This window comes from Hesperophylax consimilis, chromosome 9 (assembly GCF_061612785.1).
Source record: "Hesperophylax consimilis isolate HC1 chromosome 9, BYU_Hcon_1.0, whole genome shotgun sequence".
In the NCBI taxonomy this organism is placed as follows: Eukaryota; Metazoa; Arthropoda; class Insecta; order Trichoptera; family Limnephilidae; genus Hesperophylax; species Hesperophylax consimilis.
Window position 1 is genome coordinate 33,450,625 of NC_142844.1, and position 17,441 is coordinate 33,468,065.

Consider the following 17,441-nt stretch of genomic DNA (forward strand, 5'->3'; position numbering starts at 1 on the left):
GAGTGGTGTTTTCTCTTTCTAACACCGTTTAGATCATATTTCTTATCACAACAGTAAGGGACACAGCCATTTCTTGGAGATCATGTGAGTTGTTCCCAAAAGTGAACAATGTAGCCTGAAATTGTAAATTGGAAGCCTCAGCAATCATATACAGGGTGTATCGACACGTACCCGACAAACTTAACCATCTATTCCTTAGCATATTTGGAGTAAAAAATCTTACGTGCACTTTGCTGTCCGGTAACGTTTTTTTTAAATAAAAAATTTATTATTCATATTTTCACCACATGTCACCACTGTTTTATCCTGTGTCAAAGTTTGAAAACCCATCTGGCAAATATTTTATTCGAATTCCGTTGAATAATGCACGTGTGTACCTATATTGGCGCATTTCTACAATCACAACGAAATGGCACGGCACCATTCGTCTCATTTTTAACTATTATTATTTAGTGTGTGCGAAAGAGCGAAGACGCTTTTTGACATACTTGCTTATAACAGCTGTTGAACACGAAACGCAATGCCAATGACAGTGATGTAGTGTGGAAATTTTAAATTTTTTTGTTTTTAATTGAAAAAAAAATGGTACCGGACAGCAAAGTGCCCATAACATTTTTTACTCCAAATGTGCTAAGGAATAGCTGGTTAAAGTTTGTCGGGTTAGTGCCGATACACCCTGTATATGAAATCAAAAAAATAAATTGTGTTAGTGTTAGTGCCTAGGGCCCCTGAGTCCGGACCTGGTTATACCTACAAAATACAAAACAAAAATATATCGTTGGACTTTTGGGAAATATTTTGTAGTTATTGTAGAAGGCTTTGATACCTTTTTCCTTTACCTAGTTAATTGACTAGTCTAATATTCTAATATTTCTCATACTAAAGTTATGGAGTTGAGTTTGATGTTTTTGAGAAAACTTGGAAATCACTGAATTTTGATTGTGTTTATCTTGTCCTGTAAGAAAATACAAAGTAAATAGTATTAGTAAATAATAACAAGCAGTGACCGTGAAGAGTAAATGATTTATTTAGTTCAATACTTCACAGATTGAGATCTAATTGTACAAATATTGGTCCAAAATCGGCCGCTATCACCAATGTCTAATTGTAACCAAGCAAGGTTAAATCAAATATCACAGTGCACCATTTGCCAATAGAACAATACGGAATATAATGGTAAAAAATCAATAAAACTCGGATAAAATATACAATATGAGCTGTTAACATTGATAAATATAATAGTCATCAATCCTAATCAAATACGCTATTCAAATGTTAGTTCCTTCTTTGATATTCATAGGGACCCTTTTACTTTTCTAATCAGTTCTGAGGTTCTTAGAGATTATTGATTGCTTGTGTTCAAATTACTATAACATGGAATAAATCATTTTAATGGACAAGGATTGGTCTAATCATGAGAGTGTACTCTAAAATTCTACCAAAGGTGGTTGATTATTCCTACCAATTTCCGTCAACAAGATATTAAAGCTTTAATCAGATTATACAATAACATGTTAGTGCATTCAGATGCGATTTTTGCCCTTACAGTACAAACGAGGATGGCATGATCAATTATCATTTCCTCAGTACGGGTCCCAAACATATTATCGTTATCAAATTTAAGTTATCGAGATGCGTTGATTATATTATTGAGTCCATTTTTGATCACATACAAACATTTTTCAAATGCAGGGGATTGATTTTTTTCTGACTTTTCTACTTTCTTTAGTACAAACATTGCAAATTACTTCACACTAACATTCCATTGGCTTTTACAGCAGCCTTTATAGACAATTCTCAAATTATTAATATACCCCTACAAATATTTGAATCCAAATATTGACTCAATAATTTCAAAATGGAAACAGATTAATATACTTGTATTTACACAATTGGTGATTGTTTTATACATGTTGATTAACTGAATCCAAGAGAACACAACCATGTAAAGTTTTTAAGAACTGCTGTTATAACCAACCATCCAAAAAATGCGATTGGAGAATAGAAACAATTTCCACGTGTTTTATTCAATTCTTAGGTAATAACACTTCAAATCTGATAGTTAGAATATTTCAATTCTGAACAAGTTCTACTGCTGATTGTTAAAATCTTGCCCGCAGATTGTGATCTGCTTTCGGTAAATGACTAGAATGCTCTAGACTTTTTTTATGAGAACGATTCACCTAAGTGATATGTGAAGCAAAATATATATTTCCATTTTTCATGTTGTCCACTAAATAAGTACCAAATATAACTTTCCATTTTAGCAAGCGACAACCAATTTCTGTATTTTACTTAATCACAAGTAAGCAATCTTTAAGAACCTATTAAAAAAAAAAATAATAATTCAACACTGCACGGGCCCTAAATAGTTGATAACACGAGAATAAAATTGAAATACAACCATTTTCATTCTTTTAAAAGAATCGATGCATATTTTTTATCAATTTAGAAGTTTGTTTTCAATAAATAATAACTATAATTTCAATAAGATATTAGAGATTTAGTCATTAGATAATATTCTGTAGCAAAGCTTAGAGAATGAATGCCACAGAGTGTAAGTAAACAGGTTCGCTGTCTCTTATTGAGGATGTAAACAAACTAAAATCCTACTCTCTTAAATATTTTCTAGAAAAGAAAACATTTAGGTAGGCGACACATTACACAATACGCATCATGGCTTGGTCTATTTCAGCACATCGCTTGCGATATTCCACCAATGGGAAAGTATTGCGAACGATATGCTAAAATAGGCCAAGCCATGAAAATATAGCGCGCTTATAGCGTGGTCTGTCACAGACTTTACAATGTGATAGTGTATCTTTAATAAACTTTGCACAAATTATTATATTCTAATCAATAAATAAAGAAATTTGGTATTCAACACTTTAGCTAAGTAAAAACATACAACAAGAACATGGTAATATAACCAATTTATGTATGTTAGTGAAACAAATACTCTTCACTGAAAACCATCAAAATTTTTTATTAAACCCCTTTTATGCTTTCTCAATAATTCCCTTTGAATGCTAAGTTACCCAATTAAAACCCCGGGAATGGAAGATGTTTTTAGTAAGTTCATTGAGAAGAGCCCCCTCACTGAATCTAATTGTTAAGTATGTTCAGGAACATAGAATAAGTCAGGTGTTAGTGTTAAGACTTACCTTGTGCGGCTTTTAAAACATGAATTGTTTTCATAATTATGACCCATGAATTTGAATTTACTGCATCGCACGCATCATTCAAAGTTGTAGTTACTTTGAATGGATTTTTTGGGCAAAATTACCAAATTAATTGAGTTCATTCATTTTGTAAAGCACAAACCGGTGAACCAAACTAACATTGGCCAAGATGTATGACACTGTTCCCTTGGATTACAGCCCAACTATTTTCAAGGGAACAGGATTATTGGATCTCGTCTAACTGGTCAAAAACCAGATAGAAATTACAAAAAAAAAAGTGAAATAAATGTTTCATTAAAAACAATATGGATAATAAATCATCTGGAATTAAAGAGAAAAAAAAGAATTGCCTCATTGGAATTTGTAATAGTAACATCCTTTTTTGAATTTTTTTTCTCAAAATTTATAATATTTTTCATATAAAGTTACCATACGCGATTTATCGCCAAATGTTTCTTTTGAATATCTGTGTTTTTCAATGATATCACATAATATAATAAAAATAATAATCTATTTACAATCTCGTTTTACTAATTTTTAGATCTGAGACAAAATGGATTGACATAATCACAACTAAATAGTCTCAAGCTCATTCGGCTCCTTTACGTTAACTCATTTATCTAGATATATCTTATATTAAGTTTAGAGGAAGTTTACAGTTGAATTTTACACCGTACAAAATAATAAATTCAAAAAGGAAGTGAATAGTGTGTCTTTGCCAGAATTCCCAGAGAGATCCAACCTGTTACCTGTTAAAGGCCGGGAATTCTGGCCGGATTACAAATCAAGACACGTAAGATGGAACAATAGAGTGTAAAATTCAACCATGACCAATCCCAGAAGTTGTTATAAAAATAAATTTACGAATCTAGACGACTTTTAACACTGGAGCGAAATATTTACCAGAAGCCTGAGCCATTTTAGTGCGGGGCCGCATTCATTACACTGTACAAAATCAACAAAATCCTTTTTAAAGCCAACATTATCATTCCATCATGATATTATGGAAGTTTTGGAAAATTATTTTGATATTTATTCATATAAATTATATAGAGCCCAAATGGCTCCGGTAAATGCCCTGGTACGCTCTTTGCTTTAATTTGTGTTCAAAGTTTATTTTTCATTTGTATATACAAATCACTTAAATAAAAAATCACCAACACTTTTATCAAATATGCAACAATGACTGTTTCTTTGTTCCACGGTTAATTTGAACAATGTTCCTCCATTATGGAGACACTGCACGACACTAGTATGTTCATAAGATCGGATAACAAGTAATTGGTGGCTGTAGCTTCACCAACTAGTATTTACAAGGTGTGATGTTTGTTTGGACATAAGCATTACTTGCTCACATTCCCATCTTCCAGAGAGTGATCGTCGAGGCGCGCTACGTACAAGGAGGGATCTATGACTTTAGGAATGGGCTTGATCTCGGTACCGAGCTCTTGCTCGATCCGGTGCAGAGCAAAGCGGTCTTCGTATGTGATGAGGTTGATGGCAATTCCTGTGACAGACATATTCATTATGGGGGGCACACAACAATTTTATACATGATCTGGGGAAAAGTTGGGAATTACATCAGTATTTGTAGCACAGTTATTAGTCTTGTATATTCCGTCTGCTACATAGGGCTGTTATCAGATAGCCATACCTAATTCTATAGACCAAGGGAGCATCACTTACTTATAATAAGGGGGAATTGCTTTGCGCAATTTGCTTTGAGGCCTTCGTCATCTTACACATATAAAAGCAGTTATAACTAAAATAAGTACTCAAATAACTTACCGAGATGGCCAAACCGTCCGGACCTGCCAATCCTGTGCAAGTAGGTCTCGGCCATCTTGGGGAAGTCGAAGTTGATGACTACATTGACAGCCTGGACGTCAATTCCTCTGGTGAAGAGGTCGGAGCACACGAGGTTGCGGCATAGCCCGGAACGGAAGTCGTGGAAGACCCGATTACGGTGGCCCTGCGCCATCTTGGCGTGAATGTAGTAGCAACAATATCCCAGCTCCGTGATCTTCTTTGCCAGCAGTTCCACCCGCTGAGTCGAGTTGCAGAATATGATGGACTGGTTGATTTGCAACTGAAATAGAAACATTACACAATCTCAAACTACTAATTTACACCTATTACTTTGTCACACAAATGAACCACAAGTTCGAGATTTTTTAAATTTTGGTTGATTATTTGTACAAATATTTGCATACATGATCAATTTCTTCCTTATTAATACAATATACATTAAGGATATAATGTATGAAATTATTTCTCTCTGAAAACTATTCCTAACAATCAATAATCTGTGCAATTTATCTGGCATAAATATTAAAATAAGAACTCACCTTTGAGAAGAGCGTGTTGAGGCAATGCACCTTTTGTCTTTCTTGCACAAAGGCATAATATTGGGTGACTCCCTTCAGCGTCAGCTCCTCCATCAGGTTAATCTCATAGGGGTCTTTCAGGTGCTTTTCCATAAATTGCTTTACACTGAGCGGGAAGGTGGCTGAGAACAGCAGGATTTGTCTCTCTCGGGGTAATCTGCAATCCATTAATTACAAACAAGCTGTGAGCAATCTCTTTATAATGCTGGCCAAACAATTCAAATTGGATTTCATCTTTAATTCATTCATTGCCAAATGACAAGTGGTCCGACCGATAAAAATATATCCCATTTGTCACAATTCAATGTCAAAAATCAAATGACTAATGTTCATCTTGACCAAAATGCAGATTATAATCAGTATAATATGTATATTCCAGCAGAATTACAGCAAATTAGTTGTAAGGGTTGCTATGCAATATTATTTCAGTCAGAAGCAAAAGAAGCGTGGATAAAAATTTCATTATGATTTATCAATTATTAGTTTCAATAGCGACAGTTTTGTGTTACAATATAGCTGGAATACATCACAAGCTCGGAAAGATAAAATAATGTTTACAGTAATTTATCTTACAGTTTATCAATTTTTGATATGAAGTGGCATTAGTCATGGATATATTTACATATCATAAAAAACATTTAAAAATACATGCAAGACTAAATGAATTCACTGTCTACCATTTACCTTACTTTTTTTACATTTAACACCACACAAAGTAAAGGAACGAGTGGAAGTTGTAGGAATGAACAGGTTGTGGAGGTGGGGGTAGGAATCAGAGGTCATTGTATCCCGGAGTGACAAATAAATCCAGCTATCCCATATCCCACTGGGGTGCAAGGCAGTTCAAATAGTCTGGCTGGGGGTCAAAGGGTCCTCCTCAACTGGCATCTTGCGATCCAGCCCGCCATGCAGCACATCTGTCATTGGTGGGCAGACATATCAGTCTCCAAGATCTGGACAAACCTCCGCCCCATGTACCCATATACAATACTACTAATAATAAGGAATATTTTGCTAAAGCTTACCTTGATATCACCATTGCTAACATTCCTTTAAAATCTTGTGAAAGGAGTTTATCAGCCTCGTCAAGCACCAACATCCGGCACTGGTCTGTTTTCGCAACCTGCTTGTCCATCAAATCCAAGATTCTTCCTGGCGTGGCGATGATCACATGAACTAGAAACACAATCATTTGTCAGACTGGGGCCTATTTAGGTAACAATAATTTAGTTGGATGCAAATCAATATTCGCATTAGTCACATTCAACAAGTACAACTTTACGCATCTAAACCAATTCAATCATTGTAGTATTTCCTTATTTTGAAAAATCCAATTCCATTTCTACGGATGTAAAGACCTTACTGTAGTCGTTATGTTATTAAAATGAGCACATAATCTAGAAAAGTTACTTTCTGGAGACAATAAACATTAATTTGATGAAAAATAAGCTTTCCATTTGTTATTTCAAAAATAATTTTATGAAATAATTGATGAAAATTCAAATTTACTTACAAAAGAATAATTAATTTGACACAATATCATGTAAATGTAAAAAAATCAAATTGCAAAGCCCATGCAATAAAATATTTCAGTCCCAACTACTTTTGACTTATTGCAGAAAATTGTATGCAGACTTCATAAAGCTAAATGGGTAGTACATACAATGAACCCTAATTACAATATTTTGAATGTGTAACACACAAGCAGAAACAATTCTAAAAATCTTTGAAATGTTGACATAATAAATTATTAGTATAATTATATATGTATAGGTTATTTTACAAAGATCATAATTGTTTAACTACTTTTGTGCACTATGTGAAATTCCATCATTAACTTTGTAGTTTTAAAGGATTATCTGTGAAAGGTAGAAAAAGTTCTACAAAAATACTATGATTACTAAATGGTAAAATGCAAAAATTTATTTTACAAATACCTCCAATTATTTTTACCAATAGAATTTGTGTTTAAATTTATCATATCGTAGCCAATTTTGGTTATTTGGCCAAATCGTGAAGATGACAGTGTTTTCATAATGCCGGCGCCAGACATGTGTTCAAAGAAGTGTTCACATAAGTGTTCACATGTGTGGCACGGGCATTTGATACTGTGTTCACTTATTTGCGCACTTAAGTGCGCTTTGCCGTTCCGTGTCGGTTTTTTGGCGCACATCAAAGGGATCAAAGTCAAAATGTTTGCATGCCAGCCACACTGCGCGAAGCCCAGTATCGTGAGCGTCGCCGTGGAGACTTGACGTGCTGCGTGCGTACAGCCATAACCAAGCGAACTAGCGATGGAGTGGAACAATGAGGGCGTGTTTGAATTCATTGAATTATTACAAGGAGAGCCTGACATATGGGACCCAAAACGCCTCACTTACCTTGTTCTATTACGATACATTTTACACATCCATTCACGTCTTCGTTTTGGCTGTTTTTGTTTATTTATTTGCACGTGTAATAAATAATTACTAGCACATAATAAGTTCAAAAATGAATTAAGAAAATATGTCTATCTCAATTGTTTCTTTTTTTTGTGACTTTATTGAAATATTTAAAGAAAGATTATGTTTGCCAAACAATGTACATGTTTATAAAACTATTAGCACACACGAAGATGTGAGCTAACTTAAGATTAATAAATAAATAAATAAATAAATAATATAAGCAAACTGTGTCGACCAAATCGTCGTCCATGTTATGTGAGGTCCATTTGAAAACTGTGAGCACAAAGAAGTGATCAAATATTTGAACACATATCTGGCAAAGACACACTTAAGTGACCAAATGTGTGAGCAAAGTCTTCAAATAAGTGTTCACTTATTTGAACACATGTCTGGCGCCGGCATTAGAAATAAGGAGAGGGACATCTAAATGTGCTTTATAAATAACTTATCCAAGAGTCACCACCAATGGACTGAACAAATACATACATTATCTGTTCATTGACCCTTACGTCAGAGTGATGAATAAAGCAGCCCACTCAACATGGTTTAAGATAGGTATTGTATTTACTTGAATAATTGTATGAACTCCGCAGGCCTCGGCTATATTTTGACAGAAGGTCGGAGTATTTCCGCTTATAATAAAATCCAAATAAATGGAATATTTTTGAATGTATTCGAAAACTAAAAACTGTTTTTGAAAGGTGATGAAATACACTTTCAAACATTATTAGAAATAAACATAAATTGTTTGAAATATTAAAATTTTTAATACAAACATTAAAAATAAATAAAAATGGCACACTTTACGTTTTATGTAACTAAAATTACTGATAACAAAAAAATATATTTAAAAAAAATGCACATATTTTATTTAACAAATGTATTTAAAAAGTTTCCGTCACCTACTTTTTGTCATTTCATTTAAAAATAATTCATAATTTGTTTTAATTGTATTAGAATCTTTGGTTTTATAAAGGTGTACTTTTTAATTCTTCTGTGTTTAACTTCGAGAACTGAATATATAGCGTGGTGTTTTTTCTTTATAATACTGTTTAGATTATGTTTCTCACCATGGCAATAAGAGAGATACAATGATTTCTGAGACCATGTGAATTGTTCCCAAAAGCGAACTAATCAGCCTGAAAGGTTAACAAACTACTTTGGACATCTAAAATATATACAGTCTTACTAAAAAAAATTGTGAAAATTTGATTGAATTGATAAACGACCATGTATGTGAAAACCTTACTAATTGAAACGTAAAACAGAAACAGACATAAAACAGTTCATGGAAAGATATATAAGATGTATACATTGCTTATCCAGTAAAAGAGGATTGTTTATCTGTTGTATAAACCTAAAATAATAATAACTTCGCATCTAATTTCGGTATTTTAAATGTTCTATACGTTTCTTCATTTTGAAGATGTCATAAAAACAAATACCAATTTGGAAACTAGATAAAATTACCTTTACGTTTTTGTATTTGAAATATGAATCCTATAATTTCTATACCCGCTATATCCGATTTTTTGACAAAATGATCTGAGTATGACATCTCGTTCACATTTTTGCGAGCAACAAGAGGAGCCTAAAATTGAGTTTCAAAACCCTCCTTATCATGACCAAAAACCATGTTAAAACTGCGAGTGAGAAACCAAATCCGCTATATCATACAGAAAGTTACTATCAAAACGCGCTATATCGGATTCAACCAATCACAAGCAGTTATTTTGCCAAAATACAATATGTCCACCGCTCTGAAGCTACGCTCGTGTGTCAAAATGATCTACGCGTGTTTCTAAACCCGCCATGTCGGCTCAGTTGACTTTCAAAAGCCTTTATACGAAGTGAGTATCAAAATCAGCTTTATCCATTTTATTTATCGAAATTACTTAATTATTGCACGACATACATAGAAAAATAAATGCTTTTCGAAATTTTATTACTCCAATTCATTATATAAAAAATTTTAATGCAATTATTTATGTACGCTAGAGATGTGACAGTTTTTTGCGGTTTTCTCCAAATCAATGAAAGTTGATATAGCGAGTATAGAAATTACACGACTCATATACTTTAATGTATAAAAATTGTAATATTTTAATTTTAAAAATTAAAAAAACTGAACTGAACAAAATTTCAGAGAATTAGTAAATCTAAAAACAGTCCTTTTATTTAAGAAATTTGCAAGATAACTGTCTTCACTTTTTATCTGGTTCATACTATTAAAAATTATTACAATAATTCCCAGAGAATAACCCAAAAAATAAGTGATTTTTGATTCATTTCATCACAATACAAACATTGATTTTCTTTTAATTTGTATTTACCTACATATGTATGTCAATTAAAAAAATAATAAGTGAAATAATTTCGCTTTTCCGATGACATAAAACTATATTCACAATATGGCATTATTAATAAATTAAAACTGACAAAAATAGTAAATATATTAAATTATACTAATATAATAGTGAATTGGTAATTAGAATAGAAATTATTAACAAAAACATGATTTTAATCACAAATGTAAAATCATGACACATTCGTGGGGAAACTGACGTGCATGGCGTACGCATGAAAATAGCGCATGCGCATTAGTTTGTCCAAATGCAACATTGCAAGTTCTTCGCAATACAGTTAAGAGATATTTTTATTGGTAATAATATGAAAAATAAATTGTATGGTCTTTGTAGGTACAATGTGTAACAACAACACCGTTTAAGGGGGGGGGGGGCTAGGGTTTTAAAAAAATTTTTTTTGCATTTTTTAATTTTTCTTTTAAATAAATGCTTAATATGTTAACAGGTTCGCTGCCGCCTATGCACAATATAACTGATCCTAGGTGACAAGCGGCACCACGGTTGAAAAACACTTAGCAGGTGCCAGCGGTTTCGTCCGTTTAGTCGCACTCTTTTTACTCTCTTATTATTATTTTGATAAAACAAAAATAGACAATTTTTTTCTTCTATTGTTCAAATAATAACTAAAATACAAGTAGCAAATCAAATAAGATAACGAAAGTAATACACATCTCATGAAGAAAAAATATTTATAAAATTTGGTGGTACTCATTGACGCACTCAAGTTCATTTTCTAACTCCCTCTCAATGTCTTCAACTTGCAGAGATTTACATAAGGGACGAGACTTTTTAGGACGAAATGGTCCAGCATCATCACTCATTATGACAAGAAGATTTTTACACAAAAAAATTAAAAAACACAAACTTATCGTTTACTTTTTTAAATGGCCCTTTACAACAATAACCTATTTTTTTCTTGAAAACCAATTGCTATAAAATGTTGGTACAATTGTCAACAACAACGCCAGCTACAGAAACAACCGTTCGCCACGAGTGCCGGCAGGAAAATGATGTTTGTGCAGACATACTACTCATGGCTCCGACCGGAGCCGCCGGCACCCAGTGCCAGACGCCGAATGGCTCCGACCGGAGTCACCGGCAGCGAACCTGTTAAGAATATTGTGTTCAAATTTCAAGTTGATTGGAGCAAAATTGACGAAGTTACGAGTATTTTTATACCTGTCGGATTTTAATCCCTACCCGACCAAACGTATAAGCCGAGCAGAGCAGGAAGCTGAGAAACAAACTAAAGGCAGGATTCGTCGTAGACAGGAGCAAGGTGCTTTAAACATCATGGATGATAGCAACATCCTTTATGGACCTGGCATTGATGATTCAGTGTGAGGTAAGCCGATAAAATTTGCTTATAAACGTTTAATACCAGATTTTTTAGTGTTCAAAACTTTATAGCGTTTTTCCCACAACTCACGTTTTCAAAGTCGGTGACCGTCATAACTTCAAAACTACTGCACCGATCCTTTTGAAATTTTGAAATCTATTTCTGTACATAATTTACGGGGTAACGCTGGAGAGTTTTTTTCAAATTTGTTAATAATTATTATTTTACAATAACAAATTAGCCGATTTTTTTCACTAAAAATAGCGTTTTTCCCTTCAAAGTGTTCCAAAAAAGTGAAAAATTAAAATTTCGAAAAACCCTCCCAGCGTTACCTGGGAAAAACTATTATCTAACGAATGAACTTTAATTTTTTGATTTCAGATGACCCAGCACCGAGTTATGAGGGGCACCGCCATTCTACTTTTTTTTGAGACACGTCCGAATAATTGCTGCCATTGCCGTGTTTTAAAATATTTCTCCGTGAAAATTTTATACAACATTCTAAAAATGTCATACTTTACTGTCCTATTAGATTTAATAAAGAAATTTTAAATGTGTTGTCACAAAAAATTCACAAAAAAAATGCCTGTTTTCGTACGAATTAACCCTAGCCCACCCTTAATGGTTGTGAAGTGATTTTTTGTTAGTAAGACTGATAATGTTTAAGTTCAGTAGTAGGACTCCAACAGGCTTCTCCAAAATTTAATACACAATTTTGTTGGAAGTCATGTACGATGGCAACTCGAAGGCAAATAAGAAACATTAGGTACATTTTAATGCAGTATCAAGTTAACAATGGAAATGCAATTATAAATTTATGTTCTCCATAAAACGGTTATGCACAAATATATTAGAGAAGATTTGAGGTACATGTGAGTATAAAGTCATGTGGGCAGTTTTAATATTTTGTGACATGCATCAGAAGATGTGAACAGTCTGAACAGTCTGTAAATGAGATTGAAAATGATAATGGTCAATGCATCGTTAGGCAGTTGAGTTGCTCTATTGATCGGCGCATTCTGATAGGCAGAAGTTTTCACTTTCCAAGTATACAGGTATACTTATCAGACACATATAAGTTAACCTCTTTTTAATATGCCGTGGATAACTGCTATGGAATCTATAGTTAACACCAAGTTGTCATAACAGAAAGCAAATAAAGCTGTTAGCATATAGAGATGAAAATGATGTATGGGAGACTCACCATTTTGATAAATACGCATGATGTCGTCCCTTAAGTCTGTTCCTCCAGTGGTAACCATGACACGGATGTCGGTGTGCTTGGCGAGCTCTATGCAGATCTGCGAAGTCTGCAGGGCCAGTTCTCTAGTGGGCACTATGACCAGTGCCTGGATATAGTCTTTCTTGGGGTCTACCTGCTCCAGGACGGGGATGCAGTATGCTCCAGTCTTGCCTGTTCCATTCTTAGCTCTGGCCAGGACATCCTTTCCGCTGAGTGCTATGGGTATGGAGGCTTCCTGAATCGGAGATGGTTTTTCCCAGCCCTTTTCGAATATGCCCATCAGCAGCTCGCGCTTCAGGCAAAACTCCTCAAATTCATTTCCCCTGGTATCTGTGACATCCTGTGGAAAAAGATTTACATTATGTACACATTATATTTTGTAGGGTGAAAAGGTTCATAAATGGGAACTGTTATTATTTCAGTTACTTTCAGATTTTATTATTGTTGCATTGGTAACATCTTCTTCGAAATGACGCCATTTACAAGACATTATCTGTGACCGAAAACTGTTGACCTGTTTGCACCAACTAACTTTTATAACGATACAAACAGCCTTTGAATGAAACTCGATATCTGGTATGAGTTAATGGTGCAAATGAAGTAGAACTTTACCCCTAAACAATTAAGAAAATTTCAATTAGAAGATGTTACTGACACAATGGGAAAACGAAATTAATACATAAGGCAAAAAGGTGTAATACATAACTTTGTGATGAAAACTACCAGGGTAGAGAATTGTTATCAAGAGATCGGGGGGCTTGGGATCACAGGGGCCTAACTACAAAAACTGGTGTTTTGAGTTTAGCTTGGTTTCGGTAATGCCCTAATCATATTTATTAGTGACACGAAGCTCTATCTCGTACATACAGCCATTACAGCTGTATATACGAGATAGAGTTGGGACGACAAGATATACAGTTGGGCATATGAGCATTCCAATCATCATTTGTGTTTATCTGAAAACTATGTTTTTGTAGATATGCCCTTGTGATTCGGTTAACAAGTAGTAATAACTGTATAAGAAAATAAAAAAAAATCTCTGTAATGAACAGTTTTGTTCAAAAAGATTAACAGAAAGAGAAATGAATGTGTTTTTCATAAACTTACCGATGTCTTAACTCGCATATCCTTTGGTGGGATCTTCAATTTGGCTTTCCATCCTATGTCTTCACTTTTTTCAATCTCCCTGTAAAATAATTAAACAAATTATCCACCTACTTAAATTAACTGGACCGCTGATGATGATGTCATTCAAGTTCCTGCTATAAAGTACTCTCATTAATCCACCACTCCACTTTATATATATACATTTTACATTGTCAGACAATTAAAATATCAATTTTACCAGTTAAAAGGACAAAATCAAGCTCTATAATTTACTGGTATTCGTTTGTCAAATTCAGTGGTCAGCCATGCCTTCACTCAAGTGCCAAGCTTTGTACACAAACGCAACCATTTTACCAATGTGTATTTTAGTAACTGTCGTTTGTGTTAGTTTTGTTTGAATAAGTTAACAAAACGAAAAAATCTTCTCACAAGAGTTAACGTGGCGCAACTTTCTTTATGCTATGAAATAAACGTTTAATTTTTTTTTTTTTTGTATGTATGCGCTATAATCCACCGCTTTCATTAATGTTGGACAAGTGACTGGTTTTTAGGGTTGCATATTAGTGAGAGTTCTGTGCATAAAGGGTACACAGTGGTATTTATCTTTCTTTAAAATGTGCATGTTTACCGGCCACTGTTATTAATATCAAAACAATTAAAAGAAAATAAAACATTACTGATAATGTTATAAAGATTATAATGTCTGTTTGTTATAAAGATTATAATGTCAACGTTTTATCTATATTTCGCTGAAAATATTATTGCATTGAGATAACCATACGACCTAATAAAGATTGTATTCGATTATTATCGAAGTTTTATTATTGTAGAAAATTGTTTTGTTGATTCAGCTGTACATACATTGTAGCTTAGCATTGTTCATTTGTAAAATGACAGAGAGGCACATAATTTATATTAGCAGTCCGCAATTCAATTATGGTGCCAATGAGAAATTGAATCAAGACTGAATGCCAAAATTTCCATAGCTTTATGAGCTTTTTCTGAAAACGATGCGAAGATAGTCAGGTGAACATAAAAAAAATGCAATGAAAGTTGCACGTCATAAATGAACGAAACGACAAGTTACAGACATTCCAGCAAATGGCATTATCAAGATAGGTACTTCAGACGGGTCATGTCAAGAGTTGGAATAATAAAATATTAATGATGCCAGGATTTGGTTGTAGCGTTTCATCCTGCCTGCTTAGTTGATAAAAGGCTTCTGTTTCCTAACATACATTTTGATCCTAACCTTATTTAACAAAGATTTTACACTTCAGTTGAGCTACTTTATAATACCTGTCACAATATTATCACAAACTTCTACGAGAATTAAAGATTATATTTATATTATTGTTTACTTGTAAAGTATGCTAAGTGGGTAGGCCAACAAAAATGGCGAAAGTGTAGGAATAAATTTTGGGAGAGCAAAAACTTAACTTATTTATATTGTGTTGATATGCAAAAGCTAATAATAAAGATGACATGAAATAAACTAGAGTTGTTTATATAATATCGAGTTGCAATTATAACATTGTACAAGTGAGTCCTCACCCTTTGTGTTGGCTGCCGACATTGTTGAGGAGGATGTGGTTGGCAGAGTTTATTCTGTCTGTTATCATTTTCACAGAGATTTGATTACTATTTATACAAATAAAGTCACTGCACTCAAAACGTTCGTAGCTTTATTCACTGTTAAATATTTTGATGGTTCGCTGAACTTAGTCTTTCTATCACAGCGTACAGAAATTGTAGTTTTTTCACTGATATATTATTTTAGCACTGCGCACACAAAAACTGGTACATATCTGAAAAAAGCGGATATTATGTTAGTTTTCGCGTATTACAACGACGGCAACTCTAATTATTCGCACTTGGTAAAGGGACTTATGAAGAGAGTGGCCGAAACTTGAAATGCACTTGGAAATAGGGTAATTTAGGTGTTAAACGGTTACCAAATTACAGTGTATATTTATATGGGAATTCGGAGTATAAAAATAGATCGTCAACACCAAAGATAGCATACGTAAATACTTTAAATAAAAACTATTATGAAGAGCCCAATATCGTAGGAAATATTAGAAAACTAAATAAAGTATTTTCTATAACCAGCTGACGCGGATGCCCACGGATTATAAGGTAAAATCTAACAACACAAATCTGTTAATAAAAATGGCGGCCCACTGAAATAAAATACCGACTAGTCCAAGTGACTGGCAGAAAAGTGGAACATCTTAATAGGTTTCTAAATACAAATATGTGGTTAAATGTGCATTATGTCGTACGTACCAATACTAATTATTAGAATCTTTCTTCTGAAATCAAATTAAAATGCTATTGTCCCAACGCCAACAGCAATCGCAGAGAAACGGTGCGCAAAAGACAGCTGCAATTTTTTATTGGCAGTATTCACTGTATTCAGTATTGTAAAATCATCTGGCGGTAGAAATCCAAAACAAATTTACAGGCTTGACAACTTTCAGCAATTGTTGTCCATAATGATGCCAGCACTACAAGAAAGTTGCAACATAAGAAAATTTCTTTCATTATTTTTGTATAACGTTTTTTCTATTTAATTTGAACCTAGTACCTATATCCACATTACGTTAATTTACTGCAATAATATAACATATTTACTGCAATAATGTATCACCAATAAATAAATAAAATGCCTAAGAGAGGACTTGGCATACTAAATACCATGGACCTAAAAAGCCTAAGACGGAGCAATTCGACAACAATTAGAAGCCGCAGGTGAGGAGGAAGATGTATGGAAATGCCAAAATCTACTTAATTCATTAATGACGTATCCCATTCCTTGTCTCATAAAATACCCCAAAATATTGCCGCTTTAACTGCATTAACAACACAAAATAAAATAATAATAGTTCATTACGCACCACTTTGCATACAAATTAGTTCAAAAGTAGTCATACAAGATGGCTGCCAGGCAATTTCCCCTCACCCCAGATTTGGTTTCAATAACATTCATAGAAAATCGCACTAATGCTCTGTCGAGGACTTTTTACGTTCATGCTAAATACAATACTCTGTACACACAATAGCACAAATGCTGCCAAGATGGCGTCAACGCCCAACGTTCGTAGAAAACGTATGTTAAATACAATTTCTACAAACTTTGGTCAACGCCATAACGTTTCCATGGTTATTATTCAGTGGTTTGACATTTGGGGGCAACAACTATTATTTCTAAGCCTGCTAAAATTAAAAAAAACATTCGATGTCTTGTGTGCACCAAAATGAATGAATTCTGTAAACTCAAAAGCAATTAAAATTAGCAGAAATATATAATTTGTTCCGGAAAATTCTCAAACGACCGCTCCGCTCCGTGCAGCTCCAAGTCATGAAG

The 17,441-nt window shown here is 33.7% G+C and overlaps 1 protein-coding gene across 1 annotated transcript; it reads right to left on the reverse strand.

Moving 5' to 3' along the window:
• Positions 1-1,003: 1,003 nt before the first annotated feature.
• On the reverse strand, positions 1,004-16,507 carry me31B (ATP-dependent RNA helicase me31b). The gene is made up of 8 exons (XM_089635910.1): positions 16,361-16,507; positions 15,626-15,879; positions 14,072-14,150; positions 12,926-13,304; positions 6,595-6,745; positions 5,531-5,726; positions 4,971-5,271; positions 1,004-4,689 (listed from the first exon to the last, which is right to left on the reverse strand). Exons 2-8 carry the CDS (start codon positions 15,691-15,693, stop codon positions 4,526-4,528), a joined length of 1,338 nt encoding a protein of 445 aa, XP_089492036.1. The 5' UTR covers positions 15,694-15,879; positions 16,361-16,507; the 3' UTR covers positions 1,004-4,525.
• Positions 16,508-17,441: the final 934 nt, after the last annotated feature.